At 35.0% G+C, this 23130-nt stretch overlaps 2 protein-coding genes across 4 annotated transcripts in view; one reads left to right on the forward strand and one right to left on the reverse strand.

Annotated features, from left to right (window-relative positions):
* The first annotated feature begins 297 nt into the window (after positions 1-297).
* On the forward strand, positions 298-17745 carry LOC128888093 (cytoglobin-1-like). 3 transcript variants are annotated; one of them, XM_054144730.1, is made up of 4 exons: positions 298-531; positions 721-941; positions 4181-4406; positions 17108-17745. In XM_054144730.1, the coding sequence occupies exons 2-4, from the start codon at positions 787-789 to the stop codon at positions 17240-17242; spliced, it is 516 nt and encodes a 171-aa protein (XP_054000705.1). In that variant the 5' UTR covers positions 298-531; positions 721-786; the 3' UTR covers positions 17243-17745. The 3 variants fall into 3 exon arrangements, with proteins under 3 accessions (XP_054000705.1, XP_054000706.1, XP_054000707.1); XM_054144731.1 differs by having other exon boundaries at positions 753-941; XM_054144732.1 differs by having other exon boundaries at positions 756-941.
* Positions 17746-21645: 3900 nt separating this feature from the next.
* The window catches only part of LOC128888113 (uncharacterized), a 2253-nt gene continuing 768 nt past the window's right edge, over positions 21646-23130 (reverse strand). The window contains exon 2 of the mRNA XM_054144761.1: positions 21646-22660. Within this exon, the coding sequence (XP_054000736.1) occupies positions 22422-22660 (239 nt within the window). The 3' untranslated portion in view covers positions 21646-22421. The remainder of the gene's footprint in view (positions 22661-23130) is intronic.

Raw genomic sequence — 23130 nt, forward strand, 5'->3', positions numbered from 1 at the left:
TAGATTTCTCTGTATTAACAATTAGTAAATTCAATACAATACAATTTATACAATTTATTCAAACCTTAAAATGCATATTTGATATGAAACTGTTAATGGTAGAGCTCAAGCCTTAAGGTTATTCCTTGAAATTGTTATTGTACTAAGTATAGTATCGTTGGTAAACATTTTCTTGTAATCGTTGTAGTTTTTAAATAATACTATTAATTAGTTGTTAACGTTTTAAGGTATAAATTTTAGTGACGTTTTAAACTCTTACTGGATATGACCATTCTCATGAGTACCTGACTGCTCACTATGATCTTACTTCGCATGTAGGCGAACTACGTGACCAAATGTAAGATGAGATTCTGTTATCGTCTGCATTTTAGCAAGACACTCGCAGACGGTACATTGTAATTCATTGTTCGCTTCCATAAATTCAACGAGTACGTCTAAAAAGTTAGTTTTAAACGGATCAGGAAAGAACCGCTTATCGGATTGACCAAATTGTAATTTATAGAAAACAAGGAACACGCGTATTAGCCATTGGTGAGTTATTTTTGTTGTTGGTAATTTTATTTTTTTTTGTAAAATTTAGAATCCATGCAAAATTAAATACGTTTGCATGTATTGCATACGTTTTTCATACATTTTTCATATTAGCAAACATGATAAATACATAAAACATGTAATTTAGTAATAATAATTTCTTAAATGCATATGATTGTATATATGTAGTTGTACTTCAAAGAGCAATGTTTAAATTCAAGGAGTGAATAAATTGCAAAGGAGGACACACTTAAAATGGGTTCTATACTGAGTTACTTTTACGGATATCCCGACGATGGTATCCTTGACCCAAATGTCGGATTAACCGGAAAAGAAAAGAGACTTGTGAGAGAAACCTGGAATACAATCTATGCGAATTCTGTAAATACTGGCGTTGCGATTATGTCAAGGTGAGAGCTCATACTTATACAATATGGCCGATCATTAGTACTACCAGCGACAATATGATCATTTTACACTAAAATACAGTGGATACTGTGGATAAAAAAGGTACCGACACACTCACTTTTATTTAAATATTTCTTTGTATTAAGTTGTTTATTAAGGCTAAAACGTCCAAGTAAGTCAATTTGATTCATGTATGTTGCACTTCATGTTAAAACCGCTGGATTATTAGCGACACTTCTGTCACAACTTATAACGCGTTGGCTGCCAGACTAAATCACGTGAAAATTTCTACAAAGTTATCTTTGTAGAAATATTTATTTATTATATTTATTTATTTCGGAACTATTGAAGATCAGATAATTTAACATTTGTCGTGGTATTTAATTTCTTAACCTCGCCAAATTCACGAATTCCTATCCAGATCTATTTTTATTCTCGTCTTACCTACGGAATTAATCTTTTTAGTTTCGCAATGAAAAGTTCTGCCACTCATTTCTGAGTGAGACGTGGCGTCCAACGTGTTAATGACAATTATTGAAATGGGATTAAACTAATTAAATTGATAAATTCATTTGCCCCTTTGTTCTTTATTTTCGTATATGTATATCGTAATATTTATCACTGTGTATATTTTGTATTACTAGGATACATGAAGATATTAATAAATAAATATATTAAAAGAAAAATGAGTGTGTCAATATATTTTTCACTCAATATATACAATAAAATTTTCTCCTACGAGGCTTTATTTAAAAAAAAAGACAATTTAAAAAATTCTTAGAGTACGATTACGATATACTACGACTTGATTAACGCGTCTATTTATAATTGGCTATTTCTACTTATTTTGTTGTTCCTAAACGTTAATTTTGTAGTAATTCTGCCTTAAAGTACAGTTTCGTTATTTCAAGTCGAGAAATAATTCGAGAAACATTGAATACGTATTAGAGATAATCAAATAATGAATTAAACTTAAAATGACAAATGTACTATTTTGTAATACGGCAAAAACGATACGTCACAGCATAAGTTTCTGTATGTACTTGGCAATTTCTCCAAAATTGTTGAAAATAAAATGTTTCCATTTCGAGACGATTCTAGGTTTAAAACCAAAGAGATTATACAGGGTGTCCCAAAAGTCGCGTAGGAGCTGGAAATGGGGGGTAGCTGAGACGATTCTGAACAACAATTCTTTTCCTTTGTAAAAATGTCGGATGGGGCTTCGTTAAGGAGATATTAACAGAAAACCGCGACCAATTAGAACGTGCGTATACCGTTGGAGCGGCCGTGGTAGTGAAGGCTACGCGCTGGGAGCCGCGCTTGTACACGAACAAGTGACTCGACACGTGCATCGACGGACATTGGACGTGGCCGTTTAGCGCGTAGCCTTCGCTACCACGGCCGCTCCAACGGTATATGCGCGCTCTGATTGGTCGTGTTTTCCTGTTAATATCTCCTTATCGAAGCCCCATCCGACATTTTTGCAAAGGAAATTGTTGTTCAGAATCGTCTCAGCTACTCCCCATTTCCGGCTCCTACGCGACTTTTTTGACACCCTGTATACATAGATACACTGCTTCAAACAATTAGCGGGACAGTTTTTCAAACCGTCGTAACTATGGGAGTTTTCAACCGATTGAAATGAAACTGCGTGAGAAGTACTTTTGAAGTGTCTCCTAAGCGTGTGTAAAGTTGCATTGGCGAGGGTTGACGCGAAGGGGTTACTTCACCCCTCTAAAGAGGAGGGTGTAGAAAAACGCCCCTTTGAAACAGGCCAGGGATAACGGAAAAGGTTGAAAAATTAAAAGAAACCTTTGGGGCGACTCCCTTTAATGCCCTCTATAAAATGCACCCCTTGAAATCCCTCTCGGACAAACCCACCCCTCACAAACTCCCACCCTCTCTAAAATCCACAATTTTTGGACGACGGTCTCGATTTTGGACTCAATGCATTCTCTGGACTCCCTTGACTCAGGAAATGCCATCACCCATACCGTGCACCCCATACGCACCCCTTTTGGGGTGGAACAGCTCGCGAAATTTCAACGCGTTTCGTAAGGGAGCACTTCCACACATCGGAGAACAATGAAATTCAGAGAAAAGAGAGAAAAAATTATTTTTCAATGGATACGTACTAAGTAGATGAGAAATAACATATTTATTTAAAAAATAATTTCTTTTGAACGATAATTTATGCACATTGTGAATAATATAATTTGTAATTAGTTAGAACCAGATGAAACAAATAATACCATACTCTCATCGATGCTTATACTGTATTATTAGATACCAAAGTAAGTAGAAACGGTGAGCAATAGACAGACGCAGACGAGTTAGACAGTGACGTGACATCACGCGTAATCGAAGAATTTTTTTAATGAATTTTTCGAATAATTGTATTACCACTTGTATCTACTACTACTTACCAGACACCATATGTAATATAATGTACTAATGTAGAATATTATAATATAAGTATAACTAAGGAAAATGAATGTCATTCGGTCACTATGGTTTAGGTTTTAGTGTATTCGATGAAATTGTTATTGTAGAATCTTTAATATCGTTGGTTCAATTATTGCAGTAAAAGAATATCCCTCTGTCATCGTTATTAAGTGATATTTAGACTGTGGAAGTTTATGCAGTTATGCTAACTGGAAATATTCTAAAATGTACAAGGATGTGCACAATTTCAAAAATATATAAAATATAAATAATAATCTACATGTTATACTGTTTAGAGATACTTTTATTTAAATTTAATTTCTTTATCCATACCTGTAGAAATATGATTTTACATAAACATCCGCGGCTAGTGCTATTGTTTAATTAATTGTCAACGTTCAGAAGTGTAATATTTAGCTACGTTTCTGATTATTACTGATTATATTTGTTTAAAAGGTACTTCTCTCGTGAGTGCCTTTATATTTCTTTAATATAAGTATTTTCCTAGTATACGTATCCATAATGTAGCATATAATGATGGACATGCGTGTTTTTCTTTTCTTTCAAGTGTGTTCAAAATTCATGTTCAATTGTGAATGTTATTAATTATACAAAACAAGTGGAAATTCATTTAAGCTAACAGTAGATAAAAGAAGAAAATAATATATTATTATTCAAGACTGTGAGAGATCCCTTTTCATGTAAAAATTTAATGAGATTTGAATACATACATCGAAGAAGATATTTTTGGAGTGCAAAACCAACTTCACATGTAAATATATAAGGTTTGTTTCAGTTACTTCAAGCAGTACCCACAGTATCACAAAGTGTTTCCAGCGTTCAAAGATATACCACTGGATGAACTGTCAGCTAATATGAAGTTCAAAGCGCATTGTCAATTTATCATGAGCACTTTAAGCAATGCTTTTAATGCCCTAGACGACATTGCTTTGATGGAAACGATCTTACAATCCACTGGTCAAAAACATGGCAGAAGAGGTCAAGGTAGACAAGAATTCATTGTAAGTTTATGCAATCTTTAACATGGTGAATTTAATTACACTTTTTACTTTAGAATATATTAACATTAGATCATGAAATGATTCCTTCTTGTCCTATGATTGTTTCATAGTCAGAGCAATAGCGAACGCAGTAACTCGGACAACATTTTCTTGATAATAATCACCTATATTTCTAGCCTTATTATTGCTACTCAATATTAAATAACATGTAATTTATACAGGGTGTCCCAGAATTCCTGTAAGAACCGGAAATGGGGGGTAGCTGACACGATTCTGAACAACAATTTCCTTTGCAAAAATGTCGGTGGGGGCTTCATTTTTGAATTATTAACGAAAAACACCGACCAATCACAGCACCCAATTAGCACGACCTAGCGTAACCAGCCAGTCCTGGCTCGAGCTTATGCTCTCGGGGCTAATCGCGCGCTAATCGGGCGTTGCGATTGGTCGATGTTTTTCGTTAATAATTCAAAAATCAAGCCCCCATCGACATTTTTGCAAAGGAAATTGTTGTTCAGAATCGTCTCAGCTACCTCCCATTTCCAGTTCTTACAGGAGTTCTGAGACACCCTGTAGATTTTGGAGATACCTTTGCCAAGATTATTCTTTCATTGTTTCCAAATATGTTGCAATACCATATTGTGCAATTATGCGCGACAAGATTTTATCTATATTTATCTGATAGAAACGCTCGATTAGATTAATGACGCAAAGAGATGAGCTGCCGATGTCGGTCCTCATCGAGTACAATTACTCACTGAAATTGGTGTCCATTGTTGAAGAAATTCATTATCATAATAGTAAATACATATCTACGATTAGCCAATTCCTGCTCAATAATCATGATGACTTTCTGCGTATCAAGGTTATGCTCTTTTATCTACCTTAATATATTTTATTTCAATTCAATATTTCGAGAATATTAAACATACGCATTTACTGTAGAAAATTAATTAAATTTATGTACACATAAATAATACGTATATTCCATTAATAGTTAACGTTTGAAGTATAGTCGTCAGCCTATGAACGTACGACCCTCTCGAAAGCAAAATTCATCAACTCCATGAAATAAATATTAAAGTATGGTCACGATGTTAAAAATTGTTTCTATAAAATTTAGATAAAATTGAGGAATTTAACGATAAGCACGGTTATCAATTTGACTCTTGAGAGACTCGTATATCTAGTTTTATTCCAACATATTTTCATCGGTTGTCTCCCTAAATTTCCTTCCATTAATTGAAATAATCATTTTATTTGCAATACGAAATATACCAAATCGAACAAGGAGTTGCTAGTAACTGATTTAAGTGATTGACACAACTGTAAACTAATTTTAAAAAAAAGTATAAAAATTGTCAAGAGTTGCAAAAGCATGTTATCAATAGTGGATAGATTTCTTGTTTCTAAAATGTGATGTTACAGATTATATGTGTCGGTAATGGTAACGTCATGTATTAGACATTATGTAGACAGTGTGTCCTAAGAACTCTGATCATTTGAATATTTTTGTTATTTCAAACAATACGTTTCGCACAAAAGTTTTATGGTTTGAACAGAGACATAACATGGAATTAATGAATTCCAATTAATGATTTTACTACAGATGGAGGTGTAGAGGAGATTTAGGATGTAATTCTGTTTCTTTTTAAATGGTATAACCAATTTTTTATTTTGGAAACCAAAATATTACAATATATTATAATTGGTGTAAGACTTACTGCTTCTTAGATCTTTGATTTTGCTCGTCCTACATATTAGTAGATAAGTGTTGATACAACAAATTATTACAGCATGTGTTGCAATTGATTTGGAGATTCTAATTGTAAGCCGTGCACGAAATATCGAATTAAAAAAAAGTTCGTAGCGTTTTTCAATAATGGCGTTTAAACTTTGCGCTTGATTTATGTGTGAACATTTGTTTTGTTTGTTAAAATTATCCACGTTTAAAAAGAATTTTATTTTTAGGGGAAAAATTTGAGAAATTGTTCATTACACAAAAAATTTCAAATGAATTGATCATGATCATCTGTTCAAGTTGTTTCCGAACAGTTTGAGAAACATAATATCGAGAAAAACGCGTTTAAAGTTTCATGTATCATTTTATAATAAAAAATTTGTATCTACCTCTAGTCTGTAATATCTGGGCGCAAAATTAAAAATTACTTACATTCAAAATTACCAAACTTCGTTTAACTTTCTGTCGGAGGGACAAAACATATGACCTTAAATTACTGCTATCATTGTATGTACATATAATGTACTGTTGGAGAACCAGATCGAAGTGAAAAGGAATAATCTTAACAAATTATTTATTTAACACTTTTACTTCTTACTCTTGGGTTCTAACAATTAAAATATGCTTAGAGTAGCTCGATTGACTGCCCGGAATGATCTGAAGAATTGGTCGTAGGCGACCGTGAGCGAGGTCGGTTGGCGTGGAAAAAAGGTTTTTGGGGGTGGGAAATTGATGGATTCTTGACGAACAGAGACCTCATGGAAAAGTGAAAGTTAAGGTTTTAGGAAGTGGAGAAGGCAAAGGAAAATACTGTGTTAGCTAGGCGATGTATGATAGGAGAAAAATATAAGTAGGATTTCCAACAGTACATACAGATTCACAGTTCGACCGCGTCGCAGTGACAAGACGTGTTTACGTTTTTGTTTTACGTCTACGTCGCGGCGTCGTAGCTCTCGAGCGTGCGGCCACGTGTTACGTGTATATTTCAGTTCAGTATAGTGAAAAGTGTATTATTTCGTTATACACATAGTGGAATTTTTGTGTTCTTTAACACATCTTTCGTCACACCAAAGGGTGCGTTATGCACCCTCTCCAACGACTTCTGACTACAGGAGTCGGATGGAACCTTTAAATTCAACGATCTCATCTCAACATAAACCATCTTCATCTCAAGCTCCCAATTATGCGGCTGCTGTCCAAACTTCAGACTATTCCACAAGAGAACAAGCCATTGTCATCGACGCCTTGGAAGACACACCCATCAAGGACTACGTTAAAGCGATCGGATCACTGATTACCCCTTTTGATATTAGATTTGTGTTCAAAATGTCATTAAACAGAATCTCCATGTATTTGGCAAATACTTCAATAGTAAACAAACTCACGGAATCAAAACAAGTTATTATCATTGACAATAAGGCGTTGCAATAATCTGCAAATTAATTTCGAAATTCAAGAGAGTCATTTTATCCAATGTTTGCCCCATTATTCCAGATAAAGTATTGGAAGATCATCTCTCAAAATTAAACATCGCCTCTACCAAAAGCTAACCCAAACCGGAATTAACAAATTTTTACATCTGCGCCGCCTCCGAAAAAGGTGCATTGCATTTAATATGATGTATTTAATAATTTAACCAAATTCATCAAACGATGGTGAATAACAATACAATTTAAATAGACATTATTTCACACTTTTCACTGCATTTTCCCATACTTTTAAGCAATTATATCTCGAGCTAGTGCGTATTCATATACATTAACTAGAAATTATTTCATGCTTTTCACTGCATTTTCCCATACTTTTAAGCAAATAAATCTAGAACAAGTGCGTATTCATGTAAATTAACTAGAAATTATTTCATACTTTTCACTGTACCTTTTTTGAAGTCGGTTAAATTTTTTTTCCAAAAAATTATTTTATTTCACTCTTTTTAGTGGCATAAATTTTTTTTCCAAAAAATTATTTTATTTCACTCTTTTTAGTGGCAATCTATAACCAATAGGTTTCATGCAATAGCAATAGTGATGAGCAATATACAGGATGACCCAAAAACGTTGGAGGTCCTTGAAAAGACTTGTTCCGCGGGGGCGGGGGGAGGGGGGTTGAAACAATTTTTTCGTAACAAAAATGTTGCTCTAGGCTTCGTTAAGGAGATATTCCAGAAACAGAAACTTCCGATCAATCAGAGCGCGAGTATGGCGGAGGAGCGCCTGCGGGGCCTATGCTACCGCAGGCGCTCCACCGGCATACTCGCGCTCTGATTGGTCGAGGGTTTCTGTCAATATCTCCTTAACGAAGCCTCGAACAACATTTTCGTTAAGAAAAAATTGTTTCAAATCACCCCCCCCCCCCCGAAAACACCCCATTCAAGGACATCCAACATTTTTTGGACACCCTGTATAATTGCAAATGGGATTATCAGGAATACATCTGCAACTACATGTGAAAGGATTGATTGCGTTTGGTAAATTCCTTGTCCAGCTGCACCAGAGCATAGCAATTTCGCACGAACAATGGTTTTATAAACAATAAAAGTGTCCATAAATTTTTGCAAATGGGAACATCACGAATTCATGTATCATGAAATGTAAAAAATAAGACAAGGACAAATGTTTTGCAATGGGACCAAATGGCAAATGCTCTTTCAGATGCAAGAAGTTTCAATCTGATTGGTCCATCCGTCTCGGAGTAAGAAGCAAGACAAAATGTTTCTGTTAAAAAAAAAAAAACGGGTAAAAACTGACAAATCACAAAACGATTCTTTTACGCGACCAACTGGAAGAAATATTCGACAAGATGCAACAGGTTTTATTCTGATTGGTGAAGCCATCTCGACGTAATCGGCAAGCATACCTAAAAATCACGGTTTTTTGGTAAAAATACGGGTAAAAAATAACAAATCGCAAAAGTCTTGACAGCAGGATCACCGGGGGAACATGCTCTACAAGATGAAACAGGATTTATTCCGATTGGTCAAGCCATCTCGGCGTAATCGGTGAACAGACATTAAAAAAAAAAGAAAAAAAAATATACATGTCGAATTGAGTAACCTCCTCCTTTTCGAAGTCGGTTAAAAAAGAAATCTAAACCGGAACCACTAAATCTCGACCTTTATCTATCATCTGTAAAAAAATATCTTGACGAAACGAAAAACAAAAAATATCTTAACTACGTCCAACTTAAAAGTTTCATTGAATATTCAAGGGGTATGCCAACATCGAACCTATTTGTCATGAGTACGGTGAAGACTCGGTCAAAATAGCTCACACTCTGAGATCCACCTATCTTTTCTTCAAGGAGAGAGTAATGAAGAGCAGATTCAGACGACTCTTAAAGAAACTCAGCCTTATCGAAGCCGGGATATTAGATGATTACATGGAAGCTGGAACCTCCGATGAAACCGCTGAAGATCTCCCAACATTATCTACATCTTTAAAGAATAAAGAATAATATCCGAATCAATTTTATAGTTGAACATTAATGGTTTTCATATACAAAGGGAACAGTTAGATTTATTAATAAATAACATAAAGCCTAGTGTCATCTGTGTTCAAGAAACAAACTTTAAGGGTATGTATTGTTCGACGATCAAAGGATATCGCTCCTTTAACAAAATTCGCACAACTGCCTTACATGCCAGTGGGGGTGTTGCTACCTTCATAAAACATAATATCGCCTTTCAGTCAATCCCCCTCAACACTAATTTTGAGGCAATAGCTAATTCCGTATTATTTCCTTTTGGATATCTATCTATATGTAACATTTACTTACCACCTAACTATGACTTCTCACTCTCCGAAATCCAGCATCTTTTAAACCAATTGCCTAAACCCCTCGTTCTTGTTGGTGATTTTAATAGTCACCACTTTACGTGGGGTTCCAACAAAATTGATTCCAAAGGACGTATAATAGAGAGACTTTTGGATGATCCCAACCTGGTCATTTTGAACACAAATAAATCCACCCACTTCAATAGTAGCTCTCAATCGTTCACCCCCCCCCCCCCCCCCCATTGACTTAACTATCTGTAGTTCCTCCATAGCTCATTATTTTTCCTGGACCACAAATCAGAATCTCTGTGGTAGCGATCATTTCCCAATATTGTTATGTAACCTAAATTTCGTTTCCCCTAAAAGTACTCCTGACACCCATTGGCTTTTCAAAAAGGCCGACTGGTCCAGATTTAGTATTCAAATATCTGAAAAAATAGATAAACTTATAAATTGTTCTTCGCCTCCACAACTTTCTAACATTGACGACAAACTACACTTCTTTACTAAAACTATACTAGATTCTGCTAGTAATTCTATACCTAAAACATCAAATAAATTTCATAAAAGACAAGTCCCCTGGTGGAATGAGTTATGCCAGGAATCTCTTAAAGCATATAAACGAGCCTTCTCCCACTTCAACGCCGTCCTACAACTGTTAACTTTACGCTATATAAACAGCTTAGATCCACTGCTCGTCGCACTTTCAAGGAATGTAAAAGGCAATCTTGAAAAAATTTCGTTTATTCTATCCATCCTTCGTCCCCCCCCCCCTTCACTATACTGGAATAAAATTAGGAAAATAAATGGCTTCAAAAGAAGTCTTTCATTTTCCTCTATCATTTCCTCTGATAATAAAATTCCATCTTCCCTAGAAGATATAGGTGATTACTTAGCCCTAAACTTTGCTAAAAACTCTAGTGATTGTAACTACACTAGTGACTTCTGTGATTTCAAATCATCTTCTCAAATAAGTTCGATAGTCATTTCTCCTAACACAAACGGGAACCATCCCCTTAACGCTCCTATCCAACTTCATGAAATCGAGAGCAGTATGAAATACCTTAAAAACACAAGTCCAGGTCCGGATGGCATTTTTAATTCTTTCCTTGTACATCTTCCTAAATGTGCCCTTAAATTTCTAATTGGTATTTTCAATGAAATCTGGTCTTCCAATACCTTCCCTAGTATTTGGCAAGAAGCTATTACTATCCCAATTGTAAACCTGATAAAACCTGATAAACCTGATAAAGACCCTTGCAGAGCGGAAAATTACAGACCTATCTCGCTCACTTCCAATATATGTAAGCTTTTTGAAAGAATTATAAACTTTCTATAAGAACTATAACTTTCTATCGCCACAGCAGTACGGCTTTATGAAACGTAGAAGCACTAGTGACTACCTCCTTAATTTAGAATCTACAATTTACAACCCCTTCGTATCTAAACAACACGTCTTAGCTGTGGTCCTTGACATAGAAAAAGCCTACGACATGGTTTGGCGAGAGAAAATTATATATATCCTTCGAAATCTCGGTATCGACGGAAATATTCTGAATTTTATTGAAAATTTTCTTAGTAACAGAATCATATCTGTTAAAGTACTTAACAGTATATCCCAGAAGGTGACTATCAAAAATGGTGTTCCTCAGAGATCAGTTATAAGCGTCACTTTCTTCCTCGTAGCCATAAATGAAATATCCTCAATCATTCCCCAATCGGTTAAATTTTGTATCTATGCTGATGACCTTACTATATTCGCCAGTGGAAAAAATGTCCATACCACCCAACTTATCATTCAAGACACGCTTAACAAAATTCAAAAATGATCTTCTGTTACAGGTTTTAGGTTCTAGAATAGCAAATCCAAATACATCCTTTTCTCAAGACTAAATAATATTCCCTTTAGTATTAAACTATCCTTATCTGGTCATGAAATTAAGGAGGCTCTTCAAATAAGAATTTTGGGTCTAATATTTGATCGAAAACTAAATTGGTCTGCTCATATAAAACATCTAAAGAATGAATCCTTACAAAGACTAAACCTCATAAAAATGATTTCTACCCAAAAATGGGGTGCAAATAGGGATCTTATAATCCTAACTTATAAATCCTTTATTCGTTCCAAATTGGACTATGGGTCTGTGATCTATAGCTCCGCTAAGGAGTCACTCCTCTGCTCTCTAAACTCTATCCAAAACACGGGGCTGAGGCTCGCGTTGGGTGCTTTCAAAATTAGTCCTATGCGTAGTATCCTGGCCGAAAGTAAGGTTATCCCGTTAGATTTAAGGAGAAAACAACTCTGTCTAACTTATGCTTCGAAATTGAAATCGATTGCCACTAATCCTACATACTCTAAGGTTTTCATGAACCACTTTTATCACCTCTACTCCTCCTCTCTCTCTCTAACTTCCCTAGACCTCTTTCTCATCGTTTAAAGTCTTATGTTAGCAACACTATTAAATCCTTCCCCCCTTTCTTTCCGTTTGTTTCATTAACCGAACCTCCTTGGTCTATCCCCTCTCCCAAAATTGATTCATCATTATATAAATTTCTGAAAGATAACACTAATCCTATTGTCTTCTAAAATATTTTCCGCAAGATCACCCAAAAGTATGAAAATTATATACATGTTTTCACTGATGGCTCTAAATCTAATGAGGGATGTGGAGGTTCTATTGTGTTCCCTAATTTTCGAAAATTGTTCAAACTACACGACTTCTGCTCTGTGTTTTTCTGTGAAGCATTTGCTATTTTACAGGCGGTTGAGTTTATTATTTCTGTTCGAGATACAAAATTTATAATTTTCACCGATTCCGCCAGTGTCTTGGAAAGTTTAGCTAATCCCGGAAACCAAGATCCCATTATTATCCACATTTTCAACGCCTTAATAAATGCCAAAAATTTTAATGAAAAAGTCATTTTTTCCTGGATTCCCTCTCATGTAGGGATACTAGGTAATGAAACCGCGGATGTTGCAGCTAAGGAGGCTATTAAAGAAATTCCTTTAAACCGATCCTCCTCTCACAAAGATTTGACCAAACAAATTAAAAGATTAATTAGAGAAGTATGGAATACAAGGTGGACTAGTTCCCCTTCCTCTGGTTTATACTTGGTAAGGTAAGACCTTCTTAATCTGACTGTCCCCCTATAGAAAATAGAAGAGATCAGGTAGTCATCACTCGACTCCGCATAGGACATACCAATCTCACCCACCTACACAAGATTTTGCAAAATCCCCCTTCTTTATGTTCTCAATGTAATACTCCACTCTCGGTTGAACACCTCCTCCTACAATGTCCTCTTTATTCCTCGCAAAGACGGCTATCCCCAACAGTTTAAATGTATGTCTCAATAATGACAAAAACATAACCGAGGTTTTATTATTCCTCAAAAACATAAATGTATATCACACTTTGTAATTATGTTCAAAACAATTTCATATAGTTCTATACTCTATGTATTTACAATTACACTCAAGTACAATAATGTAAAATTATAATTTAGATATGTTCAATGTTTGTGATCGCTGATGACCTTGATGTTAATGCGACCTGTATAAATAAATAATATAAAAAAAAAATGTACATACACCTACATATGTGCCAATATTCTTCAAGATGATGAGTACAAGTTACGAATTTTTTTCAAAGTCTATATAACAAAGTTGTTTCTTCTATTAATAATATTATTCAGATAGAGTATAAAAACATTTTTGTATGTAACTATTAATAGCATAAACGATAACTATTTGTCGTCAACATAAAAATGTCGTAAAAATGCGATGGTAGACAGAGACAGGTAGAATTCTGTGGTTTTCTCCCTTTACTTGGCTGTAGTAGCCGAAGGTCTGGCTCCCCTACTCTATCTATAATATCTGTTGGTTTACCTCCGACGAATTAACGAATTCATTGTGTTGGTTTCTGGCCACAATTAAGGTGTGTTCGTGATTTTGCTGATAACTGTCGCGTGTTACGCAGTGCGAGTCCGGTCACTTCCATTTAGGATTCGGCCAGCGGGAGTCTATCGTTTCTGTCGCGTGCGCATGTGCTTCGTAATAATTCAACAAGTGCTAAGTATATTTCCGAGTCACGAATTCCATCAGTCCAGTCAATTTTGTTTTATTTTACATGTGAAGTTACCGTGAATCCGATAAGCTAGCATCTCTTAACATGTATATCAAACACAACAATCTGTTATGCCAATGGCGAATTTTCTTGGCTCAGTTTCATCGACGGGTTCACTAATGAAATGCACAATAATGTTCAAATAATAAACGATTTCATTAATAGGTGATATTAATAATAAGTAGAATGCGGAAGTTTATGCAAATGCATATTTTTATAGGAAATAGTTAAAAGAATGGGACGTAGACAGAAATTTGTTTTGAAATTAGAGTGCAATAAAAATATATTTTTGATGTTGCATATTTTGGATATTTATGTTTAAAAATATATGCAATAATATATTGCATATGTTATTCATCGTGCTTATGTGAAATATCTATCTCGACAAATTAGTTTCGTCTATCACCATACTTTCGTATCATAATTGTGTAGTGCTTACACAAATACAGGCCATATGATATCATATTTCTGTAACCTTGTGTTGCTAATCGACCGTTAGGTGTGACAGTTTGTATTTCGAATTCGAACACTTCAGTTCAATTATCGCAATTAATATGATCTCTGTGAAGAAGTGGATATATTTAAGTGTCTTTTAATTTTCTAAAAATGCCAAAAGTTAAAAAAAGTAGAAAAGCATTGATGGTAAATTAGATAAAAAACGATTCCAATTTTGTTATTAACGATAATAATAACGATGACAGAATCATTCATTGCAAAATTTGGAATAAAAATGTGAAGTGTGAAAGTAAATCGCATTTAAACCAATACATAAATTCCGGTACACACAAGAGGAAAATCGAAGAAACTGGGTAATTCATGTGAAACAGAAGAGCATATGAATAGTATAATACATCTAAAAAGTATTCCTGGTGATTGCGGTGAAAAGATTAGAAAAAAAATGTAAAAGAAGGATTTTCTACATTATCGAAAATTTCTAATATTTTAAATAACGAGGGAATTCAAGGACCAATAAGTGTGCCGGAACAATGTTGTTCTAAATTTAAATACGCACCGATTACTTCGTGTGACGTAGAGCGATCGTTCTCCGCGTGTAAATTAATTTTTACAGACAAACGCCACCAACTAACACCATTAAACTTGGAAAAAATGCTCATAATTTATTGTCACGTGAATTATAATATACCAGAATAATTGTGAAAAGTATTTTATATATGTGTACATAGCGAATATTCTGTAACATACTAATATATTACTTACTATACTACATTTTATTCAAATTTTTCGTGCATATTTTGCATATGCATGTTACATATTTATCGTGCATAAACTTCCGCAGTCTAATAATAAGTAATTCGTGCAGAATTGGAAAGTTTTCTTGAATGAAATACTTTTTAGTATTTCAAACCATTGTTTTTAGATCCTCTTTAGAAATAAGTAACTAACAGTATCAAATTAGGGAAATATTTAATATAATAATTAACTGGATTCTTCTAAAGAGGGTTTAAAAAACAGTTTTAAAAATATTAAATTAATTTGTTAAAGTGTATAAACTATCAATATGTGCATTATTGATTATTTTTTATAAGACTTTTGATTACTTTAGTGTAACGAAAAATTGACGTGCTTTAAATATGTACATCGAATCATGGACAGTAACTCATTATCGTTCTTATCGATTCCAATCGTATCGTAACTATAAAAAATTATATTATTATTTGATGATGGATATCGATAATCCGCGGTGAGCCGTACTGAAAACTTCAAGATTAATGTACTCGTTGTTTAATGTTCTCAATCACCGCAAGAATCAATAGGACCGATGAAGTAATGGGAATGAACACGAATAATACATTCATATTCGAGCCCCAGTGTCTGAGCAAACGGAATATTTTGATAGGACGGCGCTCATTTTAGGTTACTTAAAATTACGTAACTTTTAAAACATCTGTGAAGTGTGTGAATTTCGAGAAGTCTGAAATGTTGAATTTTGTGTGGATAAATCTGTATTCTATATTATGTGATTAATTAGCACGTTGATTGCCATGTCATCCATATTTAAGGAATTTTTTAATAGTTTTTTAAAACTTGTTATTTTTTGTAAGACCTTGCAATAAATCATACTTTACATAATAATGATAGGAGTAACATCTTCGTCTCTAGTAGTTCAGAATGGGACTGCGCTATCTTTAAATAATTTTCATTCGGCCAATTTCAAAGTGACAGTATTTTTAAAAATACATAAATAAAGGATACGAATGAGACTATATTTTCTAATTTTTTCAGATGTTTAGAACTATGTCCGGTACTAATAATGTCTGTCCAAGCAAAGCTTCTATAATACAACCGTCTCGTTCCAAGTATAGTACATCGTGATTCGATGCAGCGTTAATTTTAAATGATTTTCATTCATTCAATTTTAATATGTCAGAATTTTTACGCACAGTTAATTAAAGAGATCGAATGGGTCTATGTTTACCAATATTTTCAGTTTTTTAAAATATGCGTGCTATACATATACAGCATTTATTTAAAACAATTGTAAAAAGAATGTTCATAAAATTTGTATTTTAATACAGTAATAGCTAAAGTAATTCTTCATTAGTGTCTAATCAAATTTTTCAAATGTCCGCCAATTTGTTTTGTTGTTGCGGTCAGAGGTGTTTGGTGTTTCATGGTGTGTCATGGATGATTCAGTTTTTGAGAACATCTCTAACTTTCATGTTCATCAGTTTTTCATTTTCTTAACGTTATTTAATCATTTTACAAATAGAATTTTCGTAATTTTAATATAAATAAATGTAACAATGTGCACATAAATGTAGCTCCCATATGGAAGACTGTATTAAGCCGCTATCAAATTATTTTAAATAATTCAATATGTTTTTCAAGAACACATATGGCTAGTACTCTAACTCATTGTCAGTGTTTAGATTATTTTTAGATACAGTAACATATACATACATGTCGATATGTATGTATATTATATATTTTCTTAAAACTTAATTAGACGTAGAATTTTAGAAATTTACTTTCATTTATTTTATTTATAGTATATTATATGGTTACATTATTGTACATTATTATTGCTTCCTATTTCAGGATTTGAAGGGAGTGATGATGGAAGTGATGAAAAACGATTTAAAATCGAAATTTTCTCCAGAAGTGGAAGCTGCTTGGAGTAAAATGATCGACGTAGCATTTTTAAAAATATTCGAAGGAATGGAGAATCGATGAATAGAACCGATTTTAATGAAAATCTGTCTCCGTTTCACTGTCTACGTGGGCAGTGTCAGTAATATCATCGCTACTTTCAGTACTATATATTATCCTGTTTTTCTGCTCCTGTGTTCTTCGGTTTTCGCTGCCAGTTTCCTTCTGGTTTAATTTTCTACAAGAAAGAACATAAACATTCACCGATGACCGCTAAACTTAAAGGGACAGACCACTGTAGCATTTTTTTATAAATCAATTTTTTTTTATATTTCTTAAAAGAATGTCAAGCAATATTTCAAGAATATTGTGTCAAAATTTGAAAAAGAAATCTCTAGAGTTGCTAGAGTTGCAGCGTTATGTGTGGAGTAATCTTAAGCGTTTACAATCTTAAGCGATACTTTCAAACCTCGTTTACAGCTTTTTGAGAGTAATACAATAAGTTCCATCCATATGATTTAAATCATATTCTCTTCAGAAACCTTGTCTCTGTGGCCTGACGAAGCTGTTAAAAAAATATTGATTTCTTCTATCTTTTGATAACAATTTCTTTTATCTTTTTGATAAAAAAATAACAGTTCTCCGTTAAATTCTAAAATTGTGTAATAAAAGTCGCGCCATTTTCTTATTCTTTGAGATACTAGAAAGATCCTGCGTCGAGTCGTAGCCACAGGTATTTATGTAGTGAAAGAAAAGCTTTAGTTTTTTTTTTATTTCAGATGTAATCAGTGGTCACAAAGTTGTTCACTGATCACTAATGTTTTTTTGCAGTGCTCACTTGCGCGCGAAATAGAACCGTATAACGCCATACTAATAACATTATGGTACCGGTTTTTATTTGTTTATATGCAATATAAAATATACTGAAAGTTTGAAAACAATTTATCACATAGTTTCTTTATAAACATTTTCTAAATATATCTTTCTTAAAAGTGCTTTTACAGTGATTTGTCCATTTAAATGCTTTTCTAAATGTTGTTAAAAAATACTGTATGCTGTATTTGCTACATAATCTAAAAAAGGGTAATAAAATACAAGTCGTGTAATAACCGTACCTGTACTTGGATTTCCGAAAGTGTTCTCTGATTCTGTGTAATAGCATAGCGCATATCAATGTTATCAGGGTTCCTAACAATCCGAGTAAAATTGCGAGGAGAACAATATCGATTTGTATCCAAGGATCTTCTTCTTCTTCATAAACGTTGCTGGGTTTGAGAGTTATCGGAAAACTGTAATCATGAAAAAATCGATCATCGCTTTAGATTGTTTAGATTAATTGTTATTTTGTAATTGATAAAGTATTATCTTTTGCGATAAGTGATAAACGTAGAATGGTAACGGTCTTTTGATTCGACCATACGCATAAGTGAGAGTGGAATTTAAATATGTTGATAAACCACACGATTATTTCAAATAAATTCACATCAGCGACCGAACAGGTTTGCCTCTGCTAAAATTTTATCAGACAGCATAAATAACAAACTGTTACAGCGTTTAGAAATATTTAAAACAATAATTGTATTATTACAATGTTAACAATAAATATAAAATAATGATTCTAAATTTTTCTAATTGTTACTGGTTCATAAAGATTGCTTTATGGTTAGGTTCGCTTAGATTAGATCTACAGTAACCATTCTTCATCAGTTCTATAACTGAAGAGGTACAAATTCAAGATAGTTGTTCCATGGATTTATTTAATGGAGAATATTAACAAAAATTTCACTTGATTGTTCTTTGAATAAATTGAATCATACGAGCTTATTTCGATTTAAATTGACCATCTCAGTTTTATGAAAAATGCTATCAAAATTTTTACAATTTTAACACAGACCCTTATGGAACATACAGATTTTCACGTGAATTTTTTCAATTTAAATTAAAATGCAATAGAAGAACTTGCTGAAAATTTGATATGTTATAAAAACCGAAATCATTTAAAAGAAAGTAACGCCTATTGACTACGCCGTTACTGAGATATAATTATTTAAAATCTAGAACTGAACGTAGAGAAATTGCGCAGTAATATAGTCAGCGTTGTCGCTACAATCATTTCTCTAGCATTACGAATGTATGTGTAGATATACTCATTGATTTATTATAGGTGTGTGTGAGAACAGTAAGACTGTACTTTTACAAAAGTTTTCAATTAAACTTTTAAACGTCACTATCTCGAAACAACTACCTTAACCATTTGCAATTGTCGGTAGATTGCATCAGTAATCAATATGTAGCTTCATATCACAACTGTAAAGTAATGATTACTTTTGTATTTACCCGTGTGGAAAATAGTAAGGGAAACCTCCATAATATTCGGGTCCTGAACTGGCTTTAACATCCCTAAAACATCCCTAAACATCCCTATAGAACACGAGTATCGGCAGAATTTAGGCTCTATTCTTTCTCGGGCGATGCGGAGAAACAGCGAAAGGTGACAATAGCTTACGGCATGCTAGCAAAGTGAGGCTGTTTCGAGTCGATGGCTGATATTGCCGGCAATATCCATCTAGGGGTGACCGTTTACAAGGTCTTTAGAATTTCGCGTAGTCCCGAGCCTCGGGGGTCGAGCATACCGTGAGCTTGGAAAAACCCATGAGTGGCCTGGGGCCTTCCGCGAGACGCCGAACGACCATCTACCCTTGCTCCGCGATACCGTTAGCGGGGGCGCGACGACTGGGGTGCGCGTGAGAGCCGGGCGCCCTGATTAGGCCTTGGTTCCAAAACCAGGGCCAATGAGCGCGCCTCTTGGACTCGACAGGGGTGGCACCTAGGGTAAAAAGTGGTGATGCGAGGTATCTTCGATTGTCACCCGGCGAAGCGAAATCAGATTTCGATTTGTAGAACTCGAAGACGCACGAGCGATCTGAGAGACATCAATCGTTGTAGACCTTGCCGCTTTACAATAAATTGGCGTTTTACCTTTCAACGGAGAGTTCGTTTACGTATCAACCTTTATTTCCCGAACAGTCCCGACAAGGCAATTACAGGTTTCCATTTTAAAATATAATCAGCGCTGGATAAGTGAATCATTGTAAGATCCGGTGGGGTTCAAACAAGGTACTCAAGTATTTTCACAATAATTTTAAACAAGGACTTGATGGGTTAACCATTATGGGAACCAGTGTGGTACAGTCACAGTATGGAGAAACCGTTAAAATGAAATTTAATAGGGCCTTAACGAATTGTGAGGACCTGAAAACGTTTACTCAGGGTATTGATCATAGAAATCAATGATAATGTTTATGTTGGAAAACGAATAACAATCACACCTCTTGAGGCGGAGGGGGGGGAGGTATACCTCTTGAGGGGTTCAGGAGTTCGATCGCCGAGTTTCGTATATTCTTTGATGTTTGCCGACGCCCGTCGAACATAGGCAAAACACCGAGGTATGTCGGTGAAACAATGTAATGCAACGATGAAACATTTTATTGTAAGACACACAACATATTGACTTGTAACAACTTATTATGTATCATATTTTCGTACAACACTAACTAAAAAAAGATGCATGGTAAATATCATCCGAAATATATCGTGTTTGATCTCATTTTAATCAGAAAAATGTCAGGAATATGATGGTAAAAGTTTTACTATAATAGTATAATGAACGATAATAGTTTTATTTAATTGCACGTTTATACATGGAGTAGAGCTAATACATAAGTTTTGAGTCTTCCTTTCGGTTGTAATGATAGTTTCAGTTGTACTAATTTCTGATTTACATGCAATGATGGTGTGTCCAGGGCTATTGTAAGGGTGTTTCAGGGGTTCGATAGGGCTATAATCGGGATTAAAACGGGAAATAATAAGGCCCTGAGAAGCCATCCTTTAATAGCACCGTTTAAAAAAGCGTGACAATCCCTTATGCCGCCTTACGGGAACTGAACGGGCTTCCTAAATAGGCCCCGAAATTAATTCGGGACAACTAACTCGGGCCTTTACGAATCCCTAACAAAATTTCCACACGGGTATTACCATTTGGAATAATTACTTTGGAATTAGAAAGTAATTATGTAAGTAATTCTTGATTACTTTGTTTTTAGTAATTATGCAATACCTTATTCTTAATTACTGAGTAATTCAATTACTTTTTAATAATTACTTACAACTGACCAGAAAGTAATTAAAAGGCGTCTCAAATCTAAAGTAGGTAAAAATACCTAAATGTAATTGAACGGTATAATTATTTTTTTAATTACTTCCAAGTAATTGCTGTTACATTGACAGTAATTGTAAAAAGTAATCACTACTGTCTTCCAATTACTTTTAATTAATTTTAACTACTTTTGCCATCGATTGTGGCACACAAAAGTAGTTCAAAGTAGCAGAATAATAAGTGGCACGAATGTATAGAATAATCTAAAGGTAAGGTCCCATGTATGTAAGTTCGGGCGGCGAGCACGAGCAACGTCCACTTGAAAGTGTCAACTCCTCGCGCAGAAGGGTCTGATGGACTCAAGCGAGCTAGCACAACGAGCCGCGAACACCTAAACGAGCACGGAATCCTGAAAACGTCCACGCACCATCATCGCAACGGGCGGTCGACAAGGGGATGTAATGAAGAATTGAAAATACCAACGTCGACCATTTTTATCGGAACTTTGCGGAAGTAACTTCAATTGATTCCTGATGCTTCTACGATCAAAATGATATCTCACATCGCGTAAATCGGACTATTTTTAACGAAATTATATGCAAAATCTGATTGCATAATTGAAAAGTTATTTCGTTAAAAATAGTTCGATTTACACGACGTGAGATATCATTTTAATCGGGAGAACACCAAGAATCCAATGGCATCGCGTTCACGTTGATACGATGAAGAATAAAGAATTCGATTTTATCAAAAACTGATGAGTCGATCGCCCGTTTGACCCCAGGCCCTTGAGCGAACCCAGATAGGCGACTGGGCGCCTACGGTCTCGGTGAAAAGAAGTATTATTGGGGGTCTCGCTTCGAACCACTCGAAAGAGTCGATTTTTTTGAGCGTTCGATTCAGGTTCGCGTGGAATAGTCTCCGTGTTCGCGAGCCTAGACCATGGTCCGAGACCTAAACGCTCGTAAAAATCGACCCTTTCGAGTGGTTCAAACGTCCGTCCTCGTATCAGCGACGCTAGGAGAACGTTTTTTTTTTAATAGAATCCGGCCTAATTTACCAGCGAACAAACACATTACAACAGTGGGACTCCACCTTAATATTTACTCACGAAGGTTCCGTTTCCTCTTTACTAATTGTGTCGAAGGCTTTCACCACTGCTCTACCAAGATCCTTTCCTAATTGTGTAAATGCAGATTTTCCCAACCAGTCCGCCAGCTCGTTCCGATTTATTTGACGCAGCCTATGCGCCAGGGCTTCATGAGTTTTACCTCTGCCATCGCCTGGAGAACCGTTCCAATGGATCAGGTGTCTAATGCAGGGGATCTCATCGTCTACGTCACGTTCTACAAGGTGAGCCGCGTAAAGTGTTACAAGTTATTTTCTTGGAAATTATTACTGACATCGACAAGTTTTTTTTCTTTAGTATTATAGGATACGATACGCCCTTTCATGTGATGTATGGGTTATTGCTAAAGGGTTCCTGGGGGAGGGGAGGGAGCTGGGGGTCGCAATCGTAATTGCAGCGATGTGCTCTTAATAATGACATTATTCAAAATGTTCTGCCGATTTACAAAGTGTTATCGTTTTTATAGCCTTGATTGTGTGAGATCGAATTACGCGCCAGTCGCGAAGATAGTGCGCGTAATCAGGTGTGTATGGAAGTATATTTGAAGAGCGCGAATCGGGAAGCGTGATAGATCGAATGTTTGTAAACGAGTGTATGATTGGCAAGGATTGAGACAGAGTGCGAGGAAGAATGAGTGCGCGAGAGAGAGAGAGAGAGAGAGAGAGAGAGAGAGAGAGAGAGAGAGAG

The sequence above is a fragment of the Hylaeus anthracinus genome, unplaced genomic scaffold, assembly GCF_026225885.1.
Source record: "Hylaeus anthracinus isolate JK02 unplaced genomic scaffold, UHH_iyHylAnth1.0_haploid 11989, whole genome shotgun sequence".
Taxonomy (NCBI): Eukaryota; Metazoa; Arthropoda; class Insecta; order Hymenoptera; family Colletidae; genus Hylaeus; species Hylaeus anthracinus.